Raw genomic sequence first — 24,128 nt, 5'->3', positions numbered from 1 at the left:
ATAAATTCATAATTCACATTTTACAGTAGGATCCGAGGCTTAACTCAAATGCCCTGAAGCTGATAAATGACGAAAGCAACATCTTATGGACGTTGATCAACAGCATTCTTCTCATCGATCACTAGAAAGTGGAATTTGTCAGAAAATGTATGCAATTACAGCAACGCAGCAGCAGCATCTCAGATTCTGAGTACAATGCAACGGCCAAAGACTGATAAACCTACTGTATTTTTGCTAGAGATTTAAATAAACATCGATGCATCAAGTGAAGTAATTCTCAGGCAAAGACAACCAAACGTGCATAGGCAAAATCAGGCGATGAACCATCAGCAGGTAGATGCACAGAGCCAGAGAGTGACACATACAAAAGGGGTGCTACACACAGTTTCAGCTGGAAAACAAGAATCTTCCAATCTATTCACAGACGCACAAGAAACTAGTAGATCTACTGAATAACAACATTGGTGCAGCTGCCACTGCCAAATGCAAAATCACTATATTAATAATCCCTAAGAAAATCACAATATTGGTTGAGGCGTTCAGCCATGGACCGTCTTCTTGTAATCTTCAACAGAAGAACTCAATACCAAAAGGATCCATGGCTCATTGCAAACGTAATCACATATTTACATTACCCCCGGCTCCGATAGAAATTTCCAACCGACTAATGAATCACATGCACATGAAACACGAGAAGGCAAATTTAGAATAAAGCAGTACAATGAGAGTAGAAAATAGTGCCAGCATTATATCAAATATAGGAGTGAATACTGTCCTCACTCCCATGGTACAAACCAGAGAGCTCTTTGTCAAGTGTCCGACAAATTTAAACTGTAAGCTGTAACGAAATTAAGAGATCAAGAATAGCTTCAGAACAGATGTGACTTCCAAAACGCCAGAAACTTGATCAGTGACTCAGAACTTGCAAAACTTTGCGCTGAGAACTATCCTGGAGAACTACTCTAACCTCTACCAGACCTGTTCAGGCTCACCATGCGTGCACCACCATCACCTCCTCTTGCCATAGAACCAGACTGGTTGCGAGACCTTCCCCCATCTTGGAAGCGCGAACCACCACCATAGCCTCCACGGGAACCCTGACTACCCCTGTCCCTCTGGTAGCCACCACCACCTCTTCCAGGGCCTCCAACTCTGCCTGAGTATCCAGACCTCCCGCCGCCTTGCCGCCCTTGTGATGATACGAAGTTCTCCTGCCACTTGCCCAAGTTGGATGAGTCCTGACCATCACCACCCCTACGCCTGGGTGGTGCTCCCTCAAGGGTACCACCAGTTTTGGCCTCATATGCCCTCTCATTGCTCTCCACAAGGACAGAGAGCTTATCAGACATCTGGAAGAGTAGTCCCTGAAGCCTAGTTTGATCAACATTGTGGAAAATAATGCACTTGGTTGGTTGATCCCAGCTGGCATGAAGCTCTTCATGCATCATCATCTTGCTAACAATGCTATGAGCTTGTTGCTCACTAAGGTCAAACATTGTAGTGAGCTGGTCAAGGCTCAGGGACTCGTAGCAAGAAGAGTATGACAAGAGATAGGTTCTAAGAGCTTCTTCTTTGATCTTAAGTTTCAGCATCTCAAGAACATGCTCCTTGTTCCTCAAAAGCTTCCAGATCTCCAGCGAATTAATGACATCGAAAGCCTTCTGGTAGTCACCCTTGCGGAGGGCTCTTGTTGCAGCCATTACATGGTCCCTCACATTTTCTGGTGGCCCAACAAAAGTCTGCCTCTCACTGATCTCAAGAAGCCTACGGAATGTTCTGTTCATAGACTTCCTCCTGTCATAAGTACTGGCAGCCATATTGGGGACCTCAATCAGCATGGCACAAATCAAGTGAGTGGCTTCCAAAAGTTCAAGGTTTATATGCATATGGTAAGGCATTTGCCTTCTCCTCTCAAGCCTTTCCTGCAGAAATTAGAGCAATTATAACATTAGCCTCTATATAATACCTCTTAGGCTATCATGCAGGAATAACTAAATCTAACTAGAATGAACTCAGATTTGCAATAAACTACATCCTCAGAAAATATCTTGAAATTCCTATGACTAGATTGTTGGGTTAATCTTGTCGCACGTGTGAGTGGCATGTTTTGCTTCATGTAATATAGTAGCATATTGTGTCAAACAGGTCAAGCAGCAAATATGTCTGAGAGAGACGAAGGGTGCTCAGGTTATTGCGAGGCATGAGGCAAACATGCCATGTGTGCAGGTAATTACATGAGAATAAAAGAAGTGCATATTGCAGGGAGTTCAGAAGTAAACCTGTTCAGGAGTTTTTTCATGGTATCGACTTTGTTGCACACCTTGTGCAAGCAACTCCTTCACTCTCCCAGTTGAATATAACTCGGACAAGCAACCATGAGCTTCAATTATCAAACCAGCCCTAAAAGCACACAGCCCTAACTGGGCCATGACTCTGTTGAACAGAATCTGTGATGATATGTCCATGAGTTGAACCCCGTCTTGTAAATGGCTCATTAAAAGCAAGTCACGAGCCACAGAAAATTTATCAGAGATAGCATGGTGATAAATGTCACACAGCATTGCCCGGGCTTTGGTCCTTTCATCACCATATTTGTAAATCACAGACATCAGCGCATCCATCAAAGCTCTGCCACTCTCTGGGAAAGTAGGCTTCCTAGGCACGACCTCAGGGATCACAACAAATGGTGGAGGGCCCCTATTGTCATCAACTACTTGACGCTCCTCGTCAGCGTCTGCATCATCATCCTCCCTACTATCTTCATCCTGCTCTGCAAGCTTTCTCATTGCATCATATACCTCCTGAGGTTTGTAGTAGACCAATTCAACACGACGCAGTGCAACCTTAGCTTCAGCCTTAAAGTTACCGACACGTTCCAGGTAATCTTGGACATTCTGTGCAACAACCAAAAACAAAGGTTCATCCCTGAGCCTCTGAACATAATCTTTCGTGTATGGATCAGTGCACTGCAAACTTTTGAAAAACTCAGAATCCAATCTCTCCAGGAATGCAACCAGGTCACCCGTCACATGGATTTGTCCATCATAGTCAGCACCCTTCTGAGTTTCCTTCTCATCAGGCTCCACGGAGGTGTCTACTACAATATTGGGATACTGTTGCAGTATATCAAGCACAAGAAGCATGTTATTAACACACTTCTTCCACATGTTGACTGGCATGTGACCAAGTAAGCTAGGGTTGACATCAAATTGGGCAGAAATCACATGAAAGAGAATTTCAAGCTTCTGAGCAGGTGTTTTCGCCACACGGGTCAAAAAGGTTAGCTGCTCAACACGCTCAATCCTCCCTGTGCCTTTTTTACCCCTTGACGCCACAATCTCCTTGAGCTTTTTATCAACAATATCCCAAGTAATCTCACTGGGATCTTTCAAAAACTGCTTGTCCATAAGCTTATCTTTCTTGCTTATCTTCTTTTCCCAGGCTCCACCATCCTGGTCACCCTCCTCATCATCATCTCCTTCCTCCTCTGATTCAGACATAACCATCTTTTCAGGATCCTCAATGTCTGCATCACTAGCATCATCATCTGTCTCATCATCGTCATCCTTGTCTTCCACATCGTCATCTTCAAAGCGCTCTGGATGCTCTCTGCACTCTTGGATCAGGTTCTCATACTGCTTGTTGTTCTTCTTTAGTTTCTGTTTCATTGCATTGAGTGCCTTTGCATTGCTGCTGCTCATCTTCTTCTTGGCCTCTTTGTTTGCTAGGGCCTCAGCAAGGAAGTCCTCCAGTAATACAAGAGCCTTGACGTACATATTTGGAACTGTGGTGGATTCATTGACACGAACCACCTTCTCAAGCTGCTTGTTGAGCTTCTCGAAACTCTCTTGTAAATTCACCCAGTCATTGATCTTCATTGCATTGCGCATCTGATCAACCGTAATTTTCAACTCCTCATTGCGCTTATCCTTCAAGGAGCGGACCACACGCTGACCAGAATCAGACTCGTCACTGTCGCTTGCGTTGGTGGTCCTCAAATAGCGGTTCTGGTTTGAACGCCCCCCGGCATCACCACCTTCATCTTCGCTTTCACTTCCTGCTTCTGACTCAATCTCCTGCTCCTCCTCCTCGGAGTCGCTGTCTCCCTGATGTTGGGTGGATCATTGCAAGAGGTATTAAATTAGCGTAACCAGCGAGAACAGGGTTTATAAATATCAGTACTGCGATACTGATGCGTAGAAGAGAAAAACAGTGCAGGCGCAAACAAAAAGATGAGTACCTGTCCCCAAAAACGGGATGCCATGGCTGCTGCTTTGGTTTTTTCCTTCTGCTCGCTTTAAACTCTGCTGATTGTAGCAGTTGGGGAAGAGTTATAATCATCAAGATAATTGTAGAAAATAAAATTAAGCATGACTCGAATCAGTGTATGATTTTCTACAAAAACCCATAAGCTAGAAGATAAAACGATAATATATCGAACAAATTTCCCCTAAAATGTGAAGGGTTCACGTATGGAAACGCAAAGGACAAAGCACCACTAAAAATCGTTACATGGGTTAGTGGGAAAGAACTAGATCAAGTGAAATTCGCATTAACCTGCCAGGAAGGACGAGCATCAGTAGTGGGCACGACGAATCGAACACAAGAACCTACCGGCGAAATCAGAAAACAACAAAAAATCTAGATCCGAGCTCTACACATCTCTAGGGCGGAAACCCATCCAGACTAATCGCGCTAGACGCGAAGCACTACGTACAGCCGAGAGACGGGAAGAGAGAGAGAGGGGGGGAAGGGAGGGAGGTCACCTCGGCGCGAGAGAGAAGAGAGCGACGTCGACGGCGGCGGCGGCGGCGGGGAGATGGTTTAGGGTTTGCGAGGTGTCAACTCGCCTTCTTCCTGGGAGGAGGTGGAACTACCGGGCTGGGAGTGGGTTTCACCTCATGTATCGGGGTTTAAAGTTGGGCCTCCAGATGTTGGGCCAATGGCAGCGGTCGTAATATGGGCCATACCCATCAACCCAGTAAAATGGACCTCTTTGCTCCCTCAAACTATATAGCACGAGTTTAATTCGTACCCCTCGACAACAAAACTGGATATAGAAAGTCACCGAGAATATTGCATGAATCCATATGTTCCAAATAGGATCTTAGCCTTGATCTTCTGGCCCTCCAACTTCGTCAAAAGTCCTCTTTTTAGAGATTAATTTGTATTACCCGGCTCTTTAGAGTTAGAGGATGCCAAGAATGTGAAGACTGGTTCACATATTCATTGCAAAGGAAACAAAATGAACTAAAAGTCCTATTTTCACCCTAAACTATGATGAAAACACTATTTTTCATCCTGTACTCCGATCCATTTCAGGTGGTTTGGGAACACGTTGTCCACATAATAGAAGATGGATGGATTATGGATATGATGGGGGAGCTAGCTAGTATGGACTGCTTGTACGTAGAAAATTACTGTAAAAGTTAACAGTTCGTGAAAAATCCAAAAAAAAAATTATGGACTTGTTTTGGGTTCTAGTATGTCCTACATTGTGATTGGTAAATACTCTATTACAATGTATTATTATTGCAGGGGTGATGTTCCTATTATTCACACTGCATCGATATGCTATGGTATAGTTACGGCCTCATCATTTACCTTATGTGGATATGAATCAGCTGCTGACAAATTTCAAATTTTAATTGTGGATTTGATTTAAGGTCATCAATGACTTTTGAGTCGTTAAGGACATATAAAAGCCATTTTTAATCACTAACAAGTCATTTTGGTTTATAATCAGCTCATGGGTACTGAGCTGCCACCAAAGAAGAGTTTACAGTGGCCGCAACTTTGCCTAACACAAAGTCAAATAACAATGCCAAATCTTGCTATGAAATGGCAGACGACAGACAGGATGTGCTTCAAGCTTAAAACAAAAAATAATAAAAACATAAAAGGTCCATCATGGGCTCATGGCAAAACAATTAAGGAACCTCTCTCAGACATCTGCTGCTTGTCAACATCTTTCATGAGCCTGAGGTGTATGTATATCGTATTTAGCTCCACTGGTTTGCCTGAAAGGAATGAATTGAGCATGTAAAGAGTATGCTGCAAAATGCTTCGGCCTTGAGTTTATGTAGGAAATGATTTTTGTAGTCATGGAGAAGGCATGATGCATACCCGTAGGTGGCACATTCAACACTTTCTCATACTTCTTCATATGGTGCATCATGGCACAGTGTAGAGGGGGAGGGGAGAAGTGTGGTGTGTGCAGACGCTGGATTTAGGAGGGGATATGTGGCCTCATCACTACCGTAAATGATATGTAATGCTTCCACACGAAATTATGGTGATGGCGGGAGGATAATGCCCATCAGGTCATCCATTATTTACGGCTCTACTCTCATGCACCTTGCGTGTACTTTTTTTTTTTGTTATTGAGTACCCTTAATTAGCATATTTAACCGTTTTTGGTACATTTGTCATGTTAAATTGTTATTGGGTATGGACATTGGGCATTGTCATGTTACAGCAATGCTAGTGCATGACTATGGCCGTGCTCAACTTAGTTGGATACAATCGCAACATAGTTTCCCCTACTCATCACTACCATTGTCGATGCACTACAACCATAGCAAACCCAAATCGGACTCAAGTGCTGATGTGTGCTGCTCAGGTGCTTCCTTGTGACTTTGCCTGTTAGTCGCCAGCTCGCCATTGAATCAAGACTTAATTTAGGGAGCTTGTCAGCTCGGAGCCGCTGTGGCATTGCTAGCCACGTCTGCATTGCACTGCGTTGTGTCGTCGCCCGTCGCCATGTCGGTCAGCCCCTCAGCACTATGAGAACTCCTCCTTGCTCTACGAGGGTCCTGAGAAGAAGGCGCTGGTGTGAAGGAGGTCGAGTCGAAGCGGTTTTTTTTTAAGATAATAGAATAAATATTCCGGCCTTTGCTCATTAGAGCTACAGCCAATTATTACAAGGAATCACACAAACAACGAGTAAAATGGAGCTACAGAGCGTAGGTGGGACCAAGGGCAGGAAGGTGAGGTCATATTTATAGTTAGGCTTTAGAATAGAGTCAAATGAGCAATTGTCTTATAAAATATAGATGTTGTCATGTGGTGACACATGAGAGCCATATCCGGTCCATCTTAACCTCTAGATCATCATCAAGTGTTACTGACGTGGCACACCATGTCTACCCAAATATGATGACTCACTCGATCGGGTTCTCATATCGCATGCTCTTTTTGAGCTTAATAGCGGGAAACCACCTCATTAACACAAACAAATAACATGTTTAGGTAGCCAAACCCTTGTTCCCCCACCTTTTTTTATTCCTGGTCCACCAACGCCACAAATCTTGCACCTGACGTGTCCAAGTCTAGAGCCAATCAATCCAGGTAGACCTGTTGTCGGGGCCCATGGAAGCTTTAGTTTTGGAGCTTAACAAGCGTGTCAAAAATCTGACTTTGAGCCTATTTGCTTGGGCCCACTCCAAGAGTGGCGCTTAGAGTGAAGTCGTGGAGCGACTTAGAGCAGCGCTTAATTAAACTCTTAGCTCTAGGAGATATGGAGCTAGAGTTGGAGCTTACCAAATAAACCCTTTAGGAGGAAAGCAACTCCCATGTGTTCTTGCATGTTTCATAAAGTTTACTTTCTCTGTACCTAAAAAATCAATCTAATAGCAGATGTTGATATATTATAGTATTATGAATCTAAATATATTAAGTAGTTTTAGCTCTGGTTAACCCAATTAAGCTTTACTACCATGAAATGGTAATTCACACACACAAAAAAAAGAGAAGTTTCATTCTTCGTATAAGAGCAAATTGGTAAAAAAAAATGATGATGGGCTGTGATGGGCTCCAACAAAAGACACTGTTGAAATTGAGCGATAGATAGAAATGTTTACTGTCCAACGTGAAATAAGCCTGCCAATGGTTTGAAATCCAACCCACAACCAGCCCAAACCAAAGTAGTAAGCTACGCAAGTCTAACCCATTCCAATCCATTTGTCTTTTCTTAGAATCCAAACCAATCCAACCCATTTTCTATTTCAACCCAAACCAACCCAACCCATTTCAACTTTATGGATTCAGTTCACTTCCCCAATCCATTTCACCCCCTTCCAAATCCACACCAAGCACTCAGCGGGCAAGCAGGAGGCGAGGCTGGAGAAGGAGACGGCAAGCCGCCGCCGACGGTGGCGACCTGGTCGACTGCGCCGCTGCTCGAGAGGCCACGGCCGTGCCGCCGGGTCAACGGGTGGAGGGGAGCCGCCGGCGCGAGCCCGGCGACGCTGGGGGTGGGGCTGCCGCTGCAGGCGCCGTCCTGTATCTTCCTCCGCAGCGTCCGTCATCTACATCGACTCATCGTCGTCGTGTATGCGATGCTGTCTCGAATGCCGGCAAGCGACGACGACGACGACGATGTCGGAAAAGAAGCTAAGCTAAGCTATGCAGTGTATGTTGTACGTGTGCAGCCGCAGCCACTTGAAGCAGCAGCAGCAAGCAAGCAGAGCACACGCTGGCCGGTAGCTATCGTCGCGCGCGCGGCCGCCGAGCACCAGCTGCATCGCCTTGGAGTTGGTGCCCTCCCGCTCCCGCGCGCATTGCGCGAGCTCGAGCCTCCTCGCAGCGTGCTCAAAGAGGCTCGCGGCGCGCGTGGCTTCCGCGAGGCAAAGCGCCGAACAGGTCGCGGGCACGAAGGAGGAGCAGCTGCTTTGCAGCGCCATCCCGCCGGCGCCGGTGACATGGCCGTCGAGAAGACTAGTGATGTGATGGCTGGTATTTGGGGTGAATCCAATTGAAATCCATGGACTCCATCCATTTTAGACCCAAAACTTATAACCAAAAACCAAACCAATCCAACCCACCTCCATCCCACACCAAACCGCTCCAGTCCATTAGCTATCTCAACCCATTTACACCCATATCAAGTGAATCCAAATTGAAAACCAATCCATTAGACCCATTCCAATCCAAACCATTGGCAGGCTTACGTGAAACATTATTAATTGGGTGTTTTTGCCTAATTATGCTCAACTGTTTTTTGAGCTATCGTTTAGATTATTCGCGAAGCGGCATACTTCCATACGAAAAATAATTTATAAATAAAACTTTTATATACGCGCTCTTAGCGATCTAAAATTAAAGGCTAAAAAATAAACTTCGATAGTAAAAATCTCAAAATCAAGTCTAAATTTAAGATTGAAAATTTAAACTTTTGCTAATAAACATAAACATATGCGAAAAGTTAGAGGCCAGTATACGTTAAGAACAAGGGTTGATCAATTCAAAGCTGATATGATGATTATTTGGAAAGATGGTTCACTTTAGGTAGAAGGGACAGTAGCAATATTTATTTTTGGTAAAATCGCCCAGTGTATCACGGCCTCACGGGAAAAATTTAAATTTTCAAACGTTGTTATGAACTTGATGTAATTTTATTTAATATAACCTAGTTTTCAACATTTGATTTTAATAATTTCTTAAGAACACAAAAATAAAAAAAAATATTTCCAAATTAATTTTAATTTTTAGTAAATCAAAGGAACCGATGAGTCTGATTGTGTGTTACGACGAAATCACTACACATTACTGTTCACTGAAGTTACGACAGTTCGGGATTTGTGTCAGTATCGAAATGTACCTATTTTAAAAACTATGTTAATCTGGGCGGGCTAACAATCAGCTCATTCAAAATAACTATCAAAAGTGTACAACGAGCTAAAAATCAAATTCGTTCCGTGCAAAAGAGGAATGGTTAGATATCGTAACATCGCGTGTTCTTCTCGATGGGCCAGAAATTTAGTGTGCTTGAGAGCAACGTACAAAAAACAACTGCAAGTTCCACCGAATTTCATTCAATTCTCTTCGGAACTTGATTTAACTTACAAAATTGTAATTTTACATAGTTGGTAGGAGATTTAACATTGCAAGCCGTCAATACAAACGTTTTTACTAATGGGCGAGTTTGTGCAGATTCAGATTTCCTCTAATGGGCTAGTTTGTGCAGATTCAGATTTCCATCAAGAGGGAAGTACGTAGATTTGAATTCGAATACACCAACGGAGTTTAAATCGCGCAAGGTTTGAAGATTCCTATTTCCATAAAAAAGAAAGGTTTGTAGATTAGAGATAGAATACATCAATGGAGTTTAAACCGCGCAAGGGTCGGATATTCACATAACACAGAAAACTGGATTCCAAAATAGAAAGCAGATGATTGATTGATAAAAAAAAAAAGGAATGGTTTTTGGTGCTCAGATTCTATGGGTGTATAGGAGTCGATCACGCAGATCTCCCATCAGGACGAGGAATGATTTTATAATCACTGCACCACAACCAAACCATCTCCCAAATCAATCGCACAAGATCCAAACAGACAAAATGCAGCAAACCCCAAGAATTTAAATATAGAAGAGAATTTGGAGGCGAGCGTAACCCAATATCCAACTGGAAAACCCACGGATGAGGGCTCTAAGCGCCACCTGATTTCATCTCGGGAGCTTTCAAATCGAAACGAGACCGAGATCCACCCTAGACGACGGTGGCCGGCCTTTGGGACAGTGCTCCCATGAACAGGTAAACATCCAAATTCCTATCCAACGCCGGATGAAACCAACCCAAAAAATCAAAAAACAGGAGAAAAATCACATCTCATCTGAATGAAACAAGATCGAGAGAGAGCAACAGAGAAGCAGAGCGTGCCGCCGCGAGCGCGAGGATGAGGAGATGGAGAGGAGAGAGGCATGGTGGTGTTTATATAATGGCGGATGGACGCGTGGAAACCCTAGCCGACGGGTTCGGCCCATGGGCATTATTCTCTCTTCGTGGATAGAAATGGGCCGAATATTTAAAGATTTGGGCCGAAAGTGTTGTGCAGGGTGTCCAAATAGCCGGCCCACTATTTATTTGTACTATCTTTTTTCTCCGAAAACAAATGGAGAGATATTACGAAATGGAGGGCATATCAGCCTCTCTCAATTTACATAATACCCTTCTAAAACCCATATTTATACTACTCCTAATTTTCGAGAAATTTGAAAAGAAAATTAAGGAACTTGAAATTATACGCATTAACTTAACACTAGTCGACGTGACGACGGAAACCTTCAAGCTACTACCATTCCTTCCCATGGTGCTTTCTCTCTTTCTCCTACGTCATCAACGACGCCACGCCGCCGTTCGACAGCTGGGCCGGGGCGGCGCCGCCGTGGGCGCCGTTCGCCGTCGAGCGTAGGAGGCGGGACAGCCCTATCAGCACGGTGGCGTTGCGCTGAGCCTCGCCGAGGCGGCGCCGGAGCACGCCCGCCTCGGCGTGGAGCCGCGCGTTCGCGCCGCGCACGGCGAGCGCCCGCCGCGCCGTGGCGTCCAGCCTCGACGCCAGCGCGCGCCGCTCGGCGCGGAGCTCGTCCGCGGCGCGCTCCAGCTCCTCCACCCGCTGCCGCCTCCGCGCCCGCGACCGCCGCGCCGACTCCCGGTTCGAGATCTTCCTCCTCAGCCGCCGCCGCCTCTCCTCCTCGCCGTCCTCGCCGCCGCCGCCGCCTCCGCCGTCACAGTACAACAACACATCACCACCACCACCACTCCCATCGCCGGCGCCTACCACCTGCGACAAGCCGGCGGCCGCATCCGAGGCAACACCATCGTATCCGAACGCCGCCGCGTCGACGCCGAACAAGCCGAAGCCGACGTCCATGTCCGGGAGGCCGAAGTCGAGCGGCATGGCGTCGTGGAGGGACAGCATTGCGGCGATCAGGGACCTATATGTAATATCCGAAAACTTGTGGGTTCGAAGCGCGAGTAGTTGGGGTTGGGGAAGAGGGGGGGAGGGAAGACGAAGAAGGCGAGGGTTATTTATACACACCAAAGGCCACTCCTACCCACGAGCTTCAGGTGGGCCCGCTTCAAGTGGGGCCCACTGCGACGTGGACGTTGTGGCGATTCGGCCGTCACTTTAGTTTCGGCGCGGCGAAGCCGACCTCCTCCTCGTACGTATAAGTGTACGTATACGTACGCCTCCGTGGCGGGAGAGCACGTATTGTACGTACGTATTGGAATCGACGGCTGAGGAGGGAGGTCAGCGTGTGGATGGACGGCGGATGATGTGGGTGATCCGGTGAGCTCTAGCTTAAGAGCGAAGTAATGGTGGGGATGGAACGGGAGGGACACGTGTAGGGCTCTCCTTCGTCGCTGCACTTCAGGTGTTTGCTTTTTAGGGCTTGGTTTTTTTGAAGATTTTCTTTCTGTTTTTCTTTTCATCGTGCAAGCTTTATATGAAGCTAGCTATGAGCCCATGCAAGATGGTATATATTGCTATGTGCATTGCGTTACTTAATCCTCTACGCATTGAATGTACAGATCACTGGGACTACTTCCCTAGGTTTTGCAAGAAATTTACAGGATTATATCGTACAAATTAGTTCAACTCCTGTAAAAATTTCTTCAAGATCACCTTCCATTTCATTTTAAAGGAGGCTTCTTAGTACTACCTCCATATTTTAATGTATGACGCCGTTGATTTTTTGTCCAACGTTTGACCATTCATCTTAGTAAAAAAATTTATGTAATTATCATTTATTTTATTATGATTTAATTCATCATCAAATGTTCTTTAAGCATGACATAAATATTTTTATATTTGCACAAAAATTAGGGAGTACATTTTTTGGTGACCAAAGAGTATAGGAATGCCGTATTGATAAAACTAAGGATCAACCACATTTCCTAGTCAGGATTCAGTTGGAGAAAAATGTAGACACACGAACCAAACGTAGATCGGACTTGAGCGGGTGTGTGCGTATGACGGGGCTATGTCCAATTATGCTAGTGGAGATTACAATAACTTAAAGTGTGTTCAAAAATCCCGATGGATAGTGGATAAAACTAAGCTTGTAACAATCATGCGAGGACACAAATAAATAAATTGATAATATTAAAAAGAAGGTTGAAAGACCAATGCAATGTAAGATATAGTTTCATAAGAAATGTTTATTTAGTGAATAAAGATTATATATGTAAAAAAATGTACTATTTAGGATCTTAAGATGTTTTTAATTAATCCGATGTTGCATTCTAAGTCCGATAAGTTGCCTCTCTTTGGGGGGAAAAGAGAGATAAGAAAGCGAAGAAGCGAGTCAAGTTGGCTGCTGGTTGAATACAGGCGGGCATGGGCGACAACGATGCAAAACGAATATCTTCAAAACCAGTGAATGCAAGGGAGCGATTCCCTCCGTTAATTTATTCCGATAATATCTAACATCTCGATCCAAGTTACTGTCATTTTTTGTTTTTTGAGCTATCTAACGATCGCTAATTCGCTGTATATGCATGTAGGGGCGCTTTGTTCTAATATGACCCATCAATCCATTTCTTTCATCTCTTTTATGTGTTGCTTACCAGCTATAAATGGCTAAGAGGTTCAGTGTTTTGGGTTATAAGCTTTTTTCCCTTTCTCAAAAAGAAAAAAAAAACATGACAACGTTAGATTCTTTCTTTCTGTGATATTAACTGCTACTATGATAGTATATATGATATAGCAATAGGTTTTATCTCTGTCGGCTGTGGTATTATATATATATACTAAGTGATTCCCCGCGTTTTGCTTAAAGAATTCCTAAATATTTTTTTTAACAAATGAGCTAAAAAAATATATTAGTTATTAACAACAAATAAAACTAGTTTGTCAAACTATGTTCAGAGAGAAATATATTTAGTACACTCTGTATAAGATTGTAGATAAAAAATAATATCCCACACTTTGGTTATATATGGATGAATATATGTTAAGTATTATAAAAATAATGGATATATATGTTAAAAATATTATAAAAAATAATGGAAGGAAGATGATTGGATATTGATTTGTAGAATTCAATGAATAATAGATGATGTTACATGTTTGCATAAGTTTTGTATGTTACTATTGCTTATGGATGATGAGGTGGAATGTTTGCATATTGAGCTTTAGATTTAGTGGATTATAACTTTGTAGTAAGATAGGACTCTACTCCCTTCATCCCAAACTTCACATCCGGTACTAGATTTTTATATTTTAGGACAGATCGAGGGAGTAAGTAGTTTCTTTAATCAACCTATGATTTTGTTGTTTGCGCTTATTCGATGACCTACCATGCCTCTGTGATAATTGGTTATAGTTTATTTTGAAACAAAGGTCGGAATGAATCTTATTATAAAAAAAATTATATCATAACGGCATATGTATAAATACTTGTCAATGATATAATGTAGGAGTACGTTGTTAACACCAAAAGCACATGCATTTCGTTAATGAACAATCATTAGCCAATAATAATCAGCTTTCGACTTGCTATAATCTTCCCACCAAACGTATCTCAGGTAGGCCATCCTGAAGCCCCCTGAACTACACTTGGCTTAATTCTATTCAGAGATAGCTAAAGTGTGTTTAGTTCCATTAGATAGCGTGTTAAGGGCCTGTTTAGTTCCCAATAACTTTTTCCCAAAACCATCCCATCGAATCTTTGGACATATACATGTAGTATTAAATGTAGATAAATTTAAAAACTAATTGCACAGTTAGGGGAAACCGCGAGACGAATCTTTTGAGCCTAATTAGTTCATGATTAGCCATAAGTGCTACAGTAACCCACATTTGCTAATGATAGATTAATTAGGCTCAAAATATTCGTCTCGTGGTTTCCAGGCGAGTTATGGAATTAGTTTTTTCATTCGTGTCCCAAAACCCCTTCCGACATCTGGTTAAACGTTCGATGTGACACCCAAAATTTCTTTTTTTCGCGAAGGCCCTAATTCCCTGATGGACGAGCAGCGATATGATGGTACATCGATCAAGCAGAAGCTTGCCACGTGGACAAATGAACCTGACATATGCATATTGGCTTAATTAATTGATTAGTTATTTTGTTAGATTAAGTGTTGCATGCTGACATGATATACTGCAAAAGTAATTTCAGAAAAAGAAAATGATAGTAGTACCCAAAGAAGGAGACAGGAAACAACCGAATGGAAAGTGCCCTTTAATCAATTATTATTTGTGTTCGTCAACTAAAACTAATTAAGCAAGCCGTAAGTAGTACTATATGAGAATATATACAAAAAGCTACAGCAAAGTTGAGAATTATTTGAGCAATGGGTGCACTTGGTACTGTATACATTATGGAGCAGCTTCCTCTTTTGGGATTTTCTTTGCTTTTTTATTTTCTCTGAAATCATCCAGGATCCATCCGATGCATGCATGAAGCTTTCACGCCACAAAATTATACTATCCAATAACGAAACTAATTAAAAGATCTAGCTAGTTAATTAGCTACTAGCGCCGAAAGATCGAATTGCATGTATTGATCTTCAGTTCATCCTGAATCTGTCAATGAATCCAAAGGAAATAATTGTACTACTGATCTGTTAGAAACTTAATTAGAACAAACTGATTTACATCTATCGACTAGATACATATATACATTGTTTACAGACCATGGAACTAGCTAGGCCGGCTTCAAAGTTCAGATTCTTCAGATATCTCATCTGAAAAAAGGAATTTTCAGTATTCCTGGTCAGGTGAAGGACACGCAGGGGCAGGGCTCTGCTTTGCATGCATATGTTCGTCAAGAAAAAGTTGTATTAGTACTTGTAATATACACGTGTCCTGCTCATAGATTTGTAGACTTCTCACCTGTCATCTCTGTACATGGACACACTACTACTGCTACTGCTAGCTGATCTATCCTGTTTCTTCTTTACTGGAACTTGCAGCTACTAGCTAACACTAGTACTATGCTCCATTCATGGTGTCATCGACATATAATCAGTTCAGATTGATTATGAGCATGAGCATGGAAGGTTCTTATAAAATAATCAAAAGGTAATTGCTTTCTAAGCTACTACAGCTTTTGTTATTATGGATCATGCATCATCCTTTGTGATATCCTCTCTCTTTCCTTTAGTCTTTAGATAACAATAGATAGGAGCATGATGTTTTGGAGACAATGTATATATGCAGAGCTTAAGCAGCTTAGATAGATATGGCCATGGAAATTCAGATATGCAGCTGCAGAAGGAAGGAGACAGGAGGCTGGTAGCTGCTGTGCGAAAGCCAATCACGAGGGCCCTAGCTACCATACCATACCACTGCATGCCAATGCAAAGTTCAGCTTCAGATCGGCGTCACAGTCAGAGTATCACTTGGAAACTGATACGTGGCAATGCAAGAACACGGGTTCAGTACCTGCAAATGCATTGTGTTTGTGACAATTTGTGGCAGGGTTCCTTGGCGATCTTGATCTCGGTTGGTCCCTGAATGTATAGGTGCTAGGTCTCTTTCTCGAGGCTTTTGGCATTGATCTCTGCATCTGCATGTTGACACATGTCTTCTTGAGTGTCTTCTCTTTAGTGAAACGGGAAACCGAGCAGCATGCATATATGGGTGTGATGTTGAGGAATGAGGACGATGGTTCAGATATGCAGGTTAGAACAGGTATAATAGCAGACTATTAGTTAGCTATAAATATATTTTAATGAGATAAAAGATGAGAGAGAAGAGCAGCGAGCTATAGATCTATAGCCAGCTGCAGCACGGACTCCAAGACGCAATATGTGTATGATATGTGGGACCATATATTAATATTATAGTAAGCAACTATTGTATGACTTAGGGCCTGTTCATTTTGATGCAAAAAAAAACCTTACCAAATTTTGGCATTGGCATAGTTACCAAAATTTTGGTAGGACTTCTTATATAGTTACTAAAATTTGGCAGCAAACTAAATGTAGCCACTTTTTTGGCAACTTTATCAAAATTTGGTAAGGTTAAAAATGACATCAAAATGAACAGGCTCTTAGCTATTAGATTGGCTATGGATGAATTGGAGCTAGTAGTGGGCTATACTATTAAACTTGCTCTTATTGAAATGGGACAGTGCAGAATGGACAGTGCACCAACTGCTGCAGCAAACAGAAGAGTGCATGAAATTGGATACAGATTCAGAGATGCAGACAAAGCAGATGGAGAGGAGATAGATAGTAGTATGCTTTGTGGGCTGGAATTTCTTTTGAGCAATAATTGGAGGCCCATTCGATTCACAGAAACTGTTGCATATGCCCCCAACTATGCATGCTCTTTCAGTCACCTCTTGTAACAGGTAACCAAACACGCCCTAAGCGAAAGGTGCTAATTGGCGCAGCTGCGTTCACAATGTACGCACGCTTGTGCACCCTTGTACTCTCCTGTATTTCCTCAATTCCAAAACAAACGGACAGTGATATATTCTAATACTACGAATTTGAATATATGTGTGTCACTACTAGAAAAAAAAATTTTCATGGCGTCACCCTATTATTTTCTCTGGCGGCTATACGCAAAAACCGCCAGCAAAAACATAACGAGGGGTGGGAGGCTACGGACCGCCAGCAAAAATAGATTTTCGCTGGCGGCTAGATAAAACGAGCCACCAGCGAAAATATAGCATCTTCAGTGGCAGTGCACTTAAGACACCGCTAGCGAAATGTACAATCTTCTCTGGCGGCAGGTAGCGTGGGCCGCCAGCGAAAAAAATCCACCCTATTTAAAATCTATCCATAGCTCCACCACCCACCCTATTAAGAACACGCAAGAGATATTTCCTAACACATTCACTCCTCAACTCCCCCTCTCCCGTCTCCTCTTCCTCACCACCCACTCACGTGCAGAGCTCCTCTCAGCGACGGGAGGCTCCACAGCTCTCGGCGACGGCGAAGGCCACGGTGGCGACGGTAGGCGGGAGGCGGCGGATCTGACGATGGCGGCGACGACGACGGCCACGACCGTGGCGACGGTAGGTGGGTGGCGGCGGCGACGACAACCCCAACCGTGGCGGCGGCGACGAGGACAACGACGCTGCTGCTCCCCTCCCCTCCCCCCAACCGAGGCGGCGACGACGACCCCAACCGGGGCGGCTCCTCCCCTCCCCTCTCCCTCTCCCAGATCTACCCCCGGGGGGAGGGGGGAGGGGACGGCGGCACGAGAACAACCGTGACGACGACGACCGTGACCGCGGTGACGACGACGACGACGCTGCGCGCCGGCCAGGAGCACGGATCTGGCGACTCCTTCCCTTCCCTTCCCTCCTTTTCCCTCTCCTAGATCTAGCTAGAGGGGACGACCGCGGCGACGGCAGGTGGGTGGCGGCCAATCTGACGACGGCGGCGACGACGACGGCCACGACTGTGGCGACGGCAGCTGGGCGGCGGCGGCGGATCTGACCGCAGTGGCGACAACGACGACCCTAACCCAACGACGACGACGACGCTGCCGCTACCGGCAGCTCGATGCGTGGCCGGTGGTTGTGATATTGATTTTTGCATGTTGAATGCTCGTTGAAAATGTGGTGAAAATTGATGTATTGTTCTCTGTATGTGGATTTGAGTATGGATCTGATGTCGATTTGATTTGATTTTGAATTTGGATTGAAAAAAATGCAGCTGCTCAGGATGTCGATTGCTATTTTTTTTTATTGGGAAAAAATCTTTTTGCTGGCGATTCTCTTAAGGGTCCGCCTGCGAAAATAGATTTTTGCACGCGGTTCTCTTAAGGGTCCGCTTGCAAAACTAGATTTTCGCAAGCGGTTATCTTAAGGGTCCGCTTGTGAAAATATATTTTCGCAAAAGGTCCTCTTAAGCGTTCGCCTGCGAAAATCAATTATCACAAGCGGATTGCAACCGCCAGCGAAAATATTAGATCTTCACTGGCCTTTGCTTTGTGGCGGCTCGGAATACTGCCAGCGAAAACCAAAATGACCGCCACGAAAAATGGTTTTCCTAGTAGTGTGTTCAGATTCACATATCACATCATGCATTATATTGGTTTGTTTTCGGATGGAGGGAGTAGATCACTCATGAGCCAAAATAGGCATGCATGATGTTTAAAGCATTTTTTTTATTAAGCGGTTTAGAATAGGTTAAAATTTATAAGTTGTTAAAATTTTCTATTTGAAAGTTATTTTTGGATTATTTTTTTAAAAATAATAGTTTTAAGTCATTTTTAGTACTTATAAATTCAAGTAAGAATTTTGCAATAAACCTTTTCAACTGAAATTTTTATTTTAGATCTGGAATTCTTACAATCAAATTTAGGATACTATGTATAATATTGACACTTAGTATGAGTTATGACTCAGATATATAAGGCCTCAAAAGTACCAATTAACCTAGACGATCGAAGTTAAATGAAGGCGCAAACGGGACTTGTAATATTGTCAAACAACTCAAGCGATGAACATGCACATGTGTCAAAAGGGTCGAAATGTCGATATTAAGGTTTGTTCGTATCGACGACTTAAACTTCCGTACGACGTCGAAAGATTAATTTGAAGATTCAAATAAGCAGAAACTAAGCATTTTTCTAGATGGATCAAGGAGGATAGGGACAAATAAAATAAATACTATCAACTTTATAGTATACACAGAGTACTCGAATTAATAATTAATCTATGAAATGTATAGTCATGCGATCGATAGACAATATATTCAACGTTGTACTCGAATGCGTTAACGGTGGTTGTGCCAAACCAGATTAACGTAAAACAGCCCGGATCAAAAGAGATGAAAAGCTAAATTTTCTTAAAAACGCAATCAATTGTGCTCAAGGACAATTAATTTAAATCGGCGGGCAAAAAGGTCCAGATTAATGCATTGCAGAGTGCTTCTTGTAGTACTTTGTTGCATCGCGAATATTAATTAACTTAGGAAACTAAATCGATCGTATTCACAGTTTGAAATTAATTTGTATACGCAAAGCATCTCATTCATTCGCCAAACTGTTTTTATCTTCTCCGTTTTGGATAGACGATGAGGACTTATAGCACGTACGAACATATTCTCTGATCTTGGCATGCATGCGCCTATGTACAACCTTGGTTTTTTTACTGCACATATCATCGAGAATTTTTTACTGCACGTACTGCACATTTTTTACTGCTCCGTTCTTAAATATAAATATTTTTAAATTATTTAACAAAGATTAATAAACAAAAAAATATTTTTCAGTCGTCTTATTAGTTAATTTTTAAATTGCTTATATTCCCTTCTTAAATACTAACTAGTCTGAAAATGTTTGAATTCCCCTTATTAAAAGTCGGTGTTCCAAAAATGGTTATATCATGTACAAATTTTTTGAAGGATATGAAATAAATCCGACCTTTATATCTAACTTGATGTGCATGGTCAATATTATGTTTATGTACAACTTTTTTTCTTGCTAAAAGCTTAAAAGTATTTGTATTCGGTGGAGTAGCAAAGATGGATTCATATCCTACACATGTTATACCAATGTTATACCAGTACGTGACAACAATATTGTCATCACGTCATATAGTATAGTATATGGCCGAGTTTCTCACGCTAAATCATGCAAATATACATACACACATATAGTCAGTGGTGGCCACAAGCTGTAGTGTGATGTGCACGTTGGTCCAATAATGGTTATAACCTAGAATGGATGGAGCATTAAAATCGGTGCTCCAGAAATACTTATGTACAAATTCTTTTTAAGGATATGAAATGAAATAAACCCGACCTCTATATCTAACCGATATACACGGTCAATATTATGTACAACCTTTTTTTAAAACTTTAAAAGTATTTGTATTCGGTGGAGTAGGGAAGATGGATTCATATACTACATGTTATACCAGTGACAACAAATAGTCACGTCTTATACATACATAGAGCCGAGTTGCTGACGCTTAAAACATGCAAATATATTGTATATACATATAATATGTAGTCAGTAGTGGCCACAAGCTGTACTGTGACGTGCACGTTGGTCCAGTAATGGTTTATGCTTGTTGCATATGCATATGTGCCAAATTGTTGCCGGCCGTTGTACGTACGTGACTGACTTTTGTAGTCTGAACGTACACGAACCGGCCGGATCCTATATTGCTCTAGCCTTTTCTTTTCTACCATGCATAGCTGGCTTGGAAATTAACTGACCGGCCGGTCTCCCATTAACCAATCAACGACTTGTGCGTGCAAGTATGCAACCCACTAATCGAAACTTCCATCAACAATATAATCTACTGTAGCAGTTGGCGGAGCTACATGTTAAGGGGGGTGATCAGGAATCTGGTCAAGAAAATTTTTTAAGTTATAATTTATCTATTTTTACTATATGTGCACCTCTTCAGTGCAAACTTAAGCACCCACGTCAGCTTAAATTTGGTCCAAAACAGAGTAAAGCAAAGCATGTGGCACCCTCTCTATTTCGCTCTAGCTTCACCCCTAGCAGTTGTTCTCTGGAGTAGCTGGTCATATAATTCGCTTATAAAAGATGGATGAGATAGTGTGCAACTGTTAACTTCTTCTTCTTCTTCTTCTGTTGGGAGAAAGGGAGAGCACCTCCCCCGTTTTCATTAACGAAAACGCAACGATTACAGAAGTTCCAGAGTAATTCACCGCAAAAGCAAAGGAAAATAGAAAACGATTATAGTGTGCAATTGTTTTATAACTTCTTGATGTAGTAATATTGTTTTCTTTCATTGTTTTTCTTTGAGCAAGTCGAATTAGAGTCGTTTGGTAGTTTGGAGTCAAAGTACTCGTTTATGTCAACCATTTGTCTCTCTATGTGTAAGAAGATGAATATTGAGTCTAGAAACTCTTGTATGTTTGGTTGTTTGTGTACATCCGTTTGGATGTAGGCTGGTTTAATCCATTATCTTAAAAAAATAGGGACCGCACAAATATATAACTTTGTAAGGTTTTTCTTTCTTTTGCCATGTACATCCTGGTTGAATGTAAAAGTCACGTTTTAATTAATCCATTATAACAAAGAAAAATACTAACCTTGTAATCTGAAAGTACAATCATAACTATGTATAAGTAAGTACTCTAAAAGTGGATCCTGGAAAAAAATTACGGTTTACTAGTGTTTCGGTATCAGGATATATTAGTTTCACTCGGTAAATAGTATCACTTTCATTCAGTTAGTTATGGATTTTACTAGAGATCATCGTACTGTCGAGGCTTGTTGACCCCGCTGAATGTACCGTAGCTCCACCGATGTGTAACACATAGCGCAAAGTGTTCTACTAGTCGATTTGATCATCTCCATCGACATTACTTGAGAAACGTCCAGGGGTCTTCCGGCTAGCTCTACAAGTTGGTGGGCTAAACGATCTGAGTTCAAAGCCTCACCCTTCTAATTATTTGGTATTAGGTTATTCCCTAATATTCGCTTCCATCGACATTACTTGTCTTAGCATAAGTACACGCTAGGTAAAGTCTCTATATGGCCTATGCGTACATATGCAGAGATGCACGTCATGATCTCGATCGTACTGATGATTCAGTGAGACTCTAGAAACTAGATATATTTGCATTAACGATTTAGATATATTTCAGATATGATCAATATCAAGTCATAAATACAGCAGGATTTTACTCTTGCCTTGACCAACATCCAATGAGATCATCACGAAACAAACACGCCCACAACAAAGGGTAGCTTTAAATCACAAATAGAAATAAATCACAAACGATATGATCTATAGAAGTACATCAAACATAGCCTATTACGCATACCTAATAAGTATTTATATCTATCAACACGTGGGTAAAATCATACCTTAGATAGATCACATCTTTCTATAATTTGTAGTCACTAAAAAGGAACACAATTGATTTTTCCTCCCACTCTAAAAACCTCAAAAAATAACACCCGCGTTGTCTCTCGCTGGCAGCAGTGCCTATGAGCCTATCTCAGAAGGTAACGGGCAGCCACCGACAAAGCGGGCCCACACCACCCTCAAGTTGGGCCCACGTGTCGGTAGCCCCCATACACGTGGCGCGTCGTGGACCGTACGCGTGGCACATTTTCCCCCGCGTGGACCGCGCAGATGATTCCGATCGCTCGCGTCAGAGGAGTCAACAGCGCCGTTTCGTCGTCGTCGGCTTTAAATACCCCCGCGCCACCACCACCGCTTCCTCCTCCACGCCATTACTGCTCCTCAAACGAGACCAAGAAATCAATCGTTCCAGCGAAGAAGAAGAAGAAGAAGGAGGAATCCATGGCGGCGAGGACGGTGGCGGCGGCGCTCGCCGTGCTCCTGATTTTCGCCGCCTCGTCGGCGACCGTGGCCATGGCCGGCCGGCCAACGCCTACGACGTCTCTCGACGAGGTACGTATATATACGCCATCTCCTCGACCTCATCTCGTCCTTCTCGTTCATCATGGATGGATGCATGTTCGATCTGATCGATGATTGAGAATGAATGAATGAATCTGCAGGAAGCGGCTCAGGCGGCGGCGCAGTCGGAGATCGGCGGCGGGTGCAAGGAAGGGGAAGGGGAGGAGGAGTGCCTCGCGAGGAGGACGCTGACGGCGCATACCGATTACATCTACACCCAGCAGCATCACAACTAATTAATCTTATCGATCAATCAATAATCAATCAATCAGTCAGTCGCTTCCTCTTCGATCTACCAATACTAGTATTGGTATATAATTAAAACTGCAAATCCGTCATGCATGCATGGTATGCCCATCGATCCATCCATGATTATCTCTAGTTAGATGTAGTAACAAACTGCATGCGCGTGTTGTGCTCATCAGTGTTAATTGTGGCCGCCCCCCTGTTGATAAACAGTTCTTGATCAATGAGAGCTAGCTTTCGTTTTGTTTTGATTTGTTGGTTGGTTGGTTGATTTGAGAGTTGAGACAGATCGATCTCTGCTTGAATGGTACCTGCCCCAGTTTCAGACTTTCAGATTCTAATTACAACGCTTCTGATTGATGAGATGCTTTGAAACGTAAATTACGTACAGTGGCATGCTTGGATAGATCGACGAGGAAAATCCAACTGTGTACTGCATGGTTGAACGTGTCAATTTTGGACCATCGGTTTCGAGGAGTCATGGCAGAGCAGTACTACTACAGTAGTACCAGGAATTTCGCAGCATCTTTTGCAATTGATTCTTTACCATGATTGGACTAATTTCGATTCGCACTAGGCTTTACTCCATTCCATTCCAATTTGGTTCTTGGCCAATTGCTATGTAATTTTATTTTTTTTAAGATAATGAGTTGCTATGGCTGAGTTTATTTATAAACTTTTTCTTCAAACTTTCAATTTTTCCGTCACATTATTCTAATTTTAGCGTGAACTAAACACACCCTATATAATTTCTACCCTTATGTAGATC

General features: G+C 42.8%; 2 protein-coding genes and 1 non-coding gene across 4 annotated transcripts; 1 reads left to right on the top strand and 2 right to left on the bottom strand.

Moving 5' to 3' along the window:
* Positions 1-722: 722 nt before the first annotated feature.
* LOC127779392 (eukaryotic translation initiation factor 3 subunit C-like) lies at positions 723-4,874 on the bottom strand. 2 transcript variants are annotated; one of them, XM_052306136.1, is made up of 4 exons: positions 4,767-4,874; positions 4,241-4,307; positions 2,280-4,106; positions 723-1,922 (listed from the first exon to the last, which is right to left on the bottom strand). In XM_052306136.1, exons 2-4 carry the CDS (start codon positions 4,262-4,264, stop codon positions 963-965), a joined length of 2,811 nt encoding a protein of 936 aa, XP_052162096.1. In that variant the 5' UTR covers positions 4,265-4,307; positions 4,767-4,874; the 3' UTR covers positions 723-962. The 2 variants fall into 2 exon arrangements, with proteins under 2 accessions (XP_052162096.1, XP_052162095.1); XM_052306135.1 differs by having other exon boundaries at positions 4,241-4,304.
* Positions 4,875-10,207: 5,333 nt separating this feature from the next.
* Positions 10,208-10,294, bottom strand: LOC127780957 (small nucleolar RNA snoR8a). The gene has a single exon (XR_008018851.1). It is a non-coding gene; the product is annotated as a small nucleolar RNA snoR8a (small nucleolar RNA).
* A 12,528-nt stretch (positions 10,295-22,822) lies between these two features.
* On the top strand, positions 22,823-23,602 carry LOC127780047 (phytosulfokines 4). The gene is made up of 2 exons (XM_052307005.1): positions 22,823-23,104; positions 23,215-23,602. Exons 1-2 carry the CDS (start codon positions 22,823-22,825, stop codon positions 23,347-23,349), a joined length of 417 nt encoding a protein of 138 aa, XP_052162965.1. The 3' UTR covers positions 23,350-23,602.
* The last annotated feature ends 526 nt before the right edge of the window (positions 23,603-24,128 follow it).

Source organism: Oryza glaberrima, chromosome 7, assembly GCF_000147395.1.
Source record: "Oryza glaberrima chromosome 7, OglaRS2, whole genome shotgun sequence".
Classification (NCBI taxonomy): domain Eukaryota; kingdom Viridiplantae; phylum Streptophyta; class Magnoliopsida; order Poales; family Poaceae; genus Oryza; species Oryza glaberrima.
The sequence above is the reverse complement of the archived record's forward strand: the minus strand, read 5'-3'. Positions and strand labels throughout refer to the sequence as shown.

What these genes read in the sequence shown, in the direction of transcription:
- LOC127780047 (XM_052307005.1), top strand. Translation starts at nt 22,823, where the DNA reads ATGATTCCGATCGCTCGCGTCAGAGGAGTCAACAGCGCCGTTTCGTCG. An exon ending in CTACGACGTCTCTCGACGAG is followed by an intron (nt 23,105 to 23,214) that starts GTACGTATATAT and finishes ATGAATCTGCAG; the next exon opens with GAAGCGGCTCAGGCGGCGGC.
- LOC127779392 (XM_052306136.1), bottom strand. Translation starts at nt 4,264, where the DNA reads ATGGCATCCCGTTTTTGGGGACAG. An exon ending in CATCCCGTTTTTGGGGACAG is followed by an intron (nt 4,107 to 4,240) that starts GTACTCATCTTT and finishes ACCCAACATCAG; the next exon opens with GGAGACAGCGACTCCGAGGA. An exon ending in ATGAAAAAACTCCTGAACAG is followed by an intron (nt 1,923 to 2,279) that starts GTTTACTTCTGA and finishes TAATTTCTGCAG; the next exon opens with GAAAGGCTTGAGAGGAGAAG.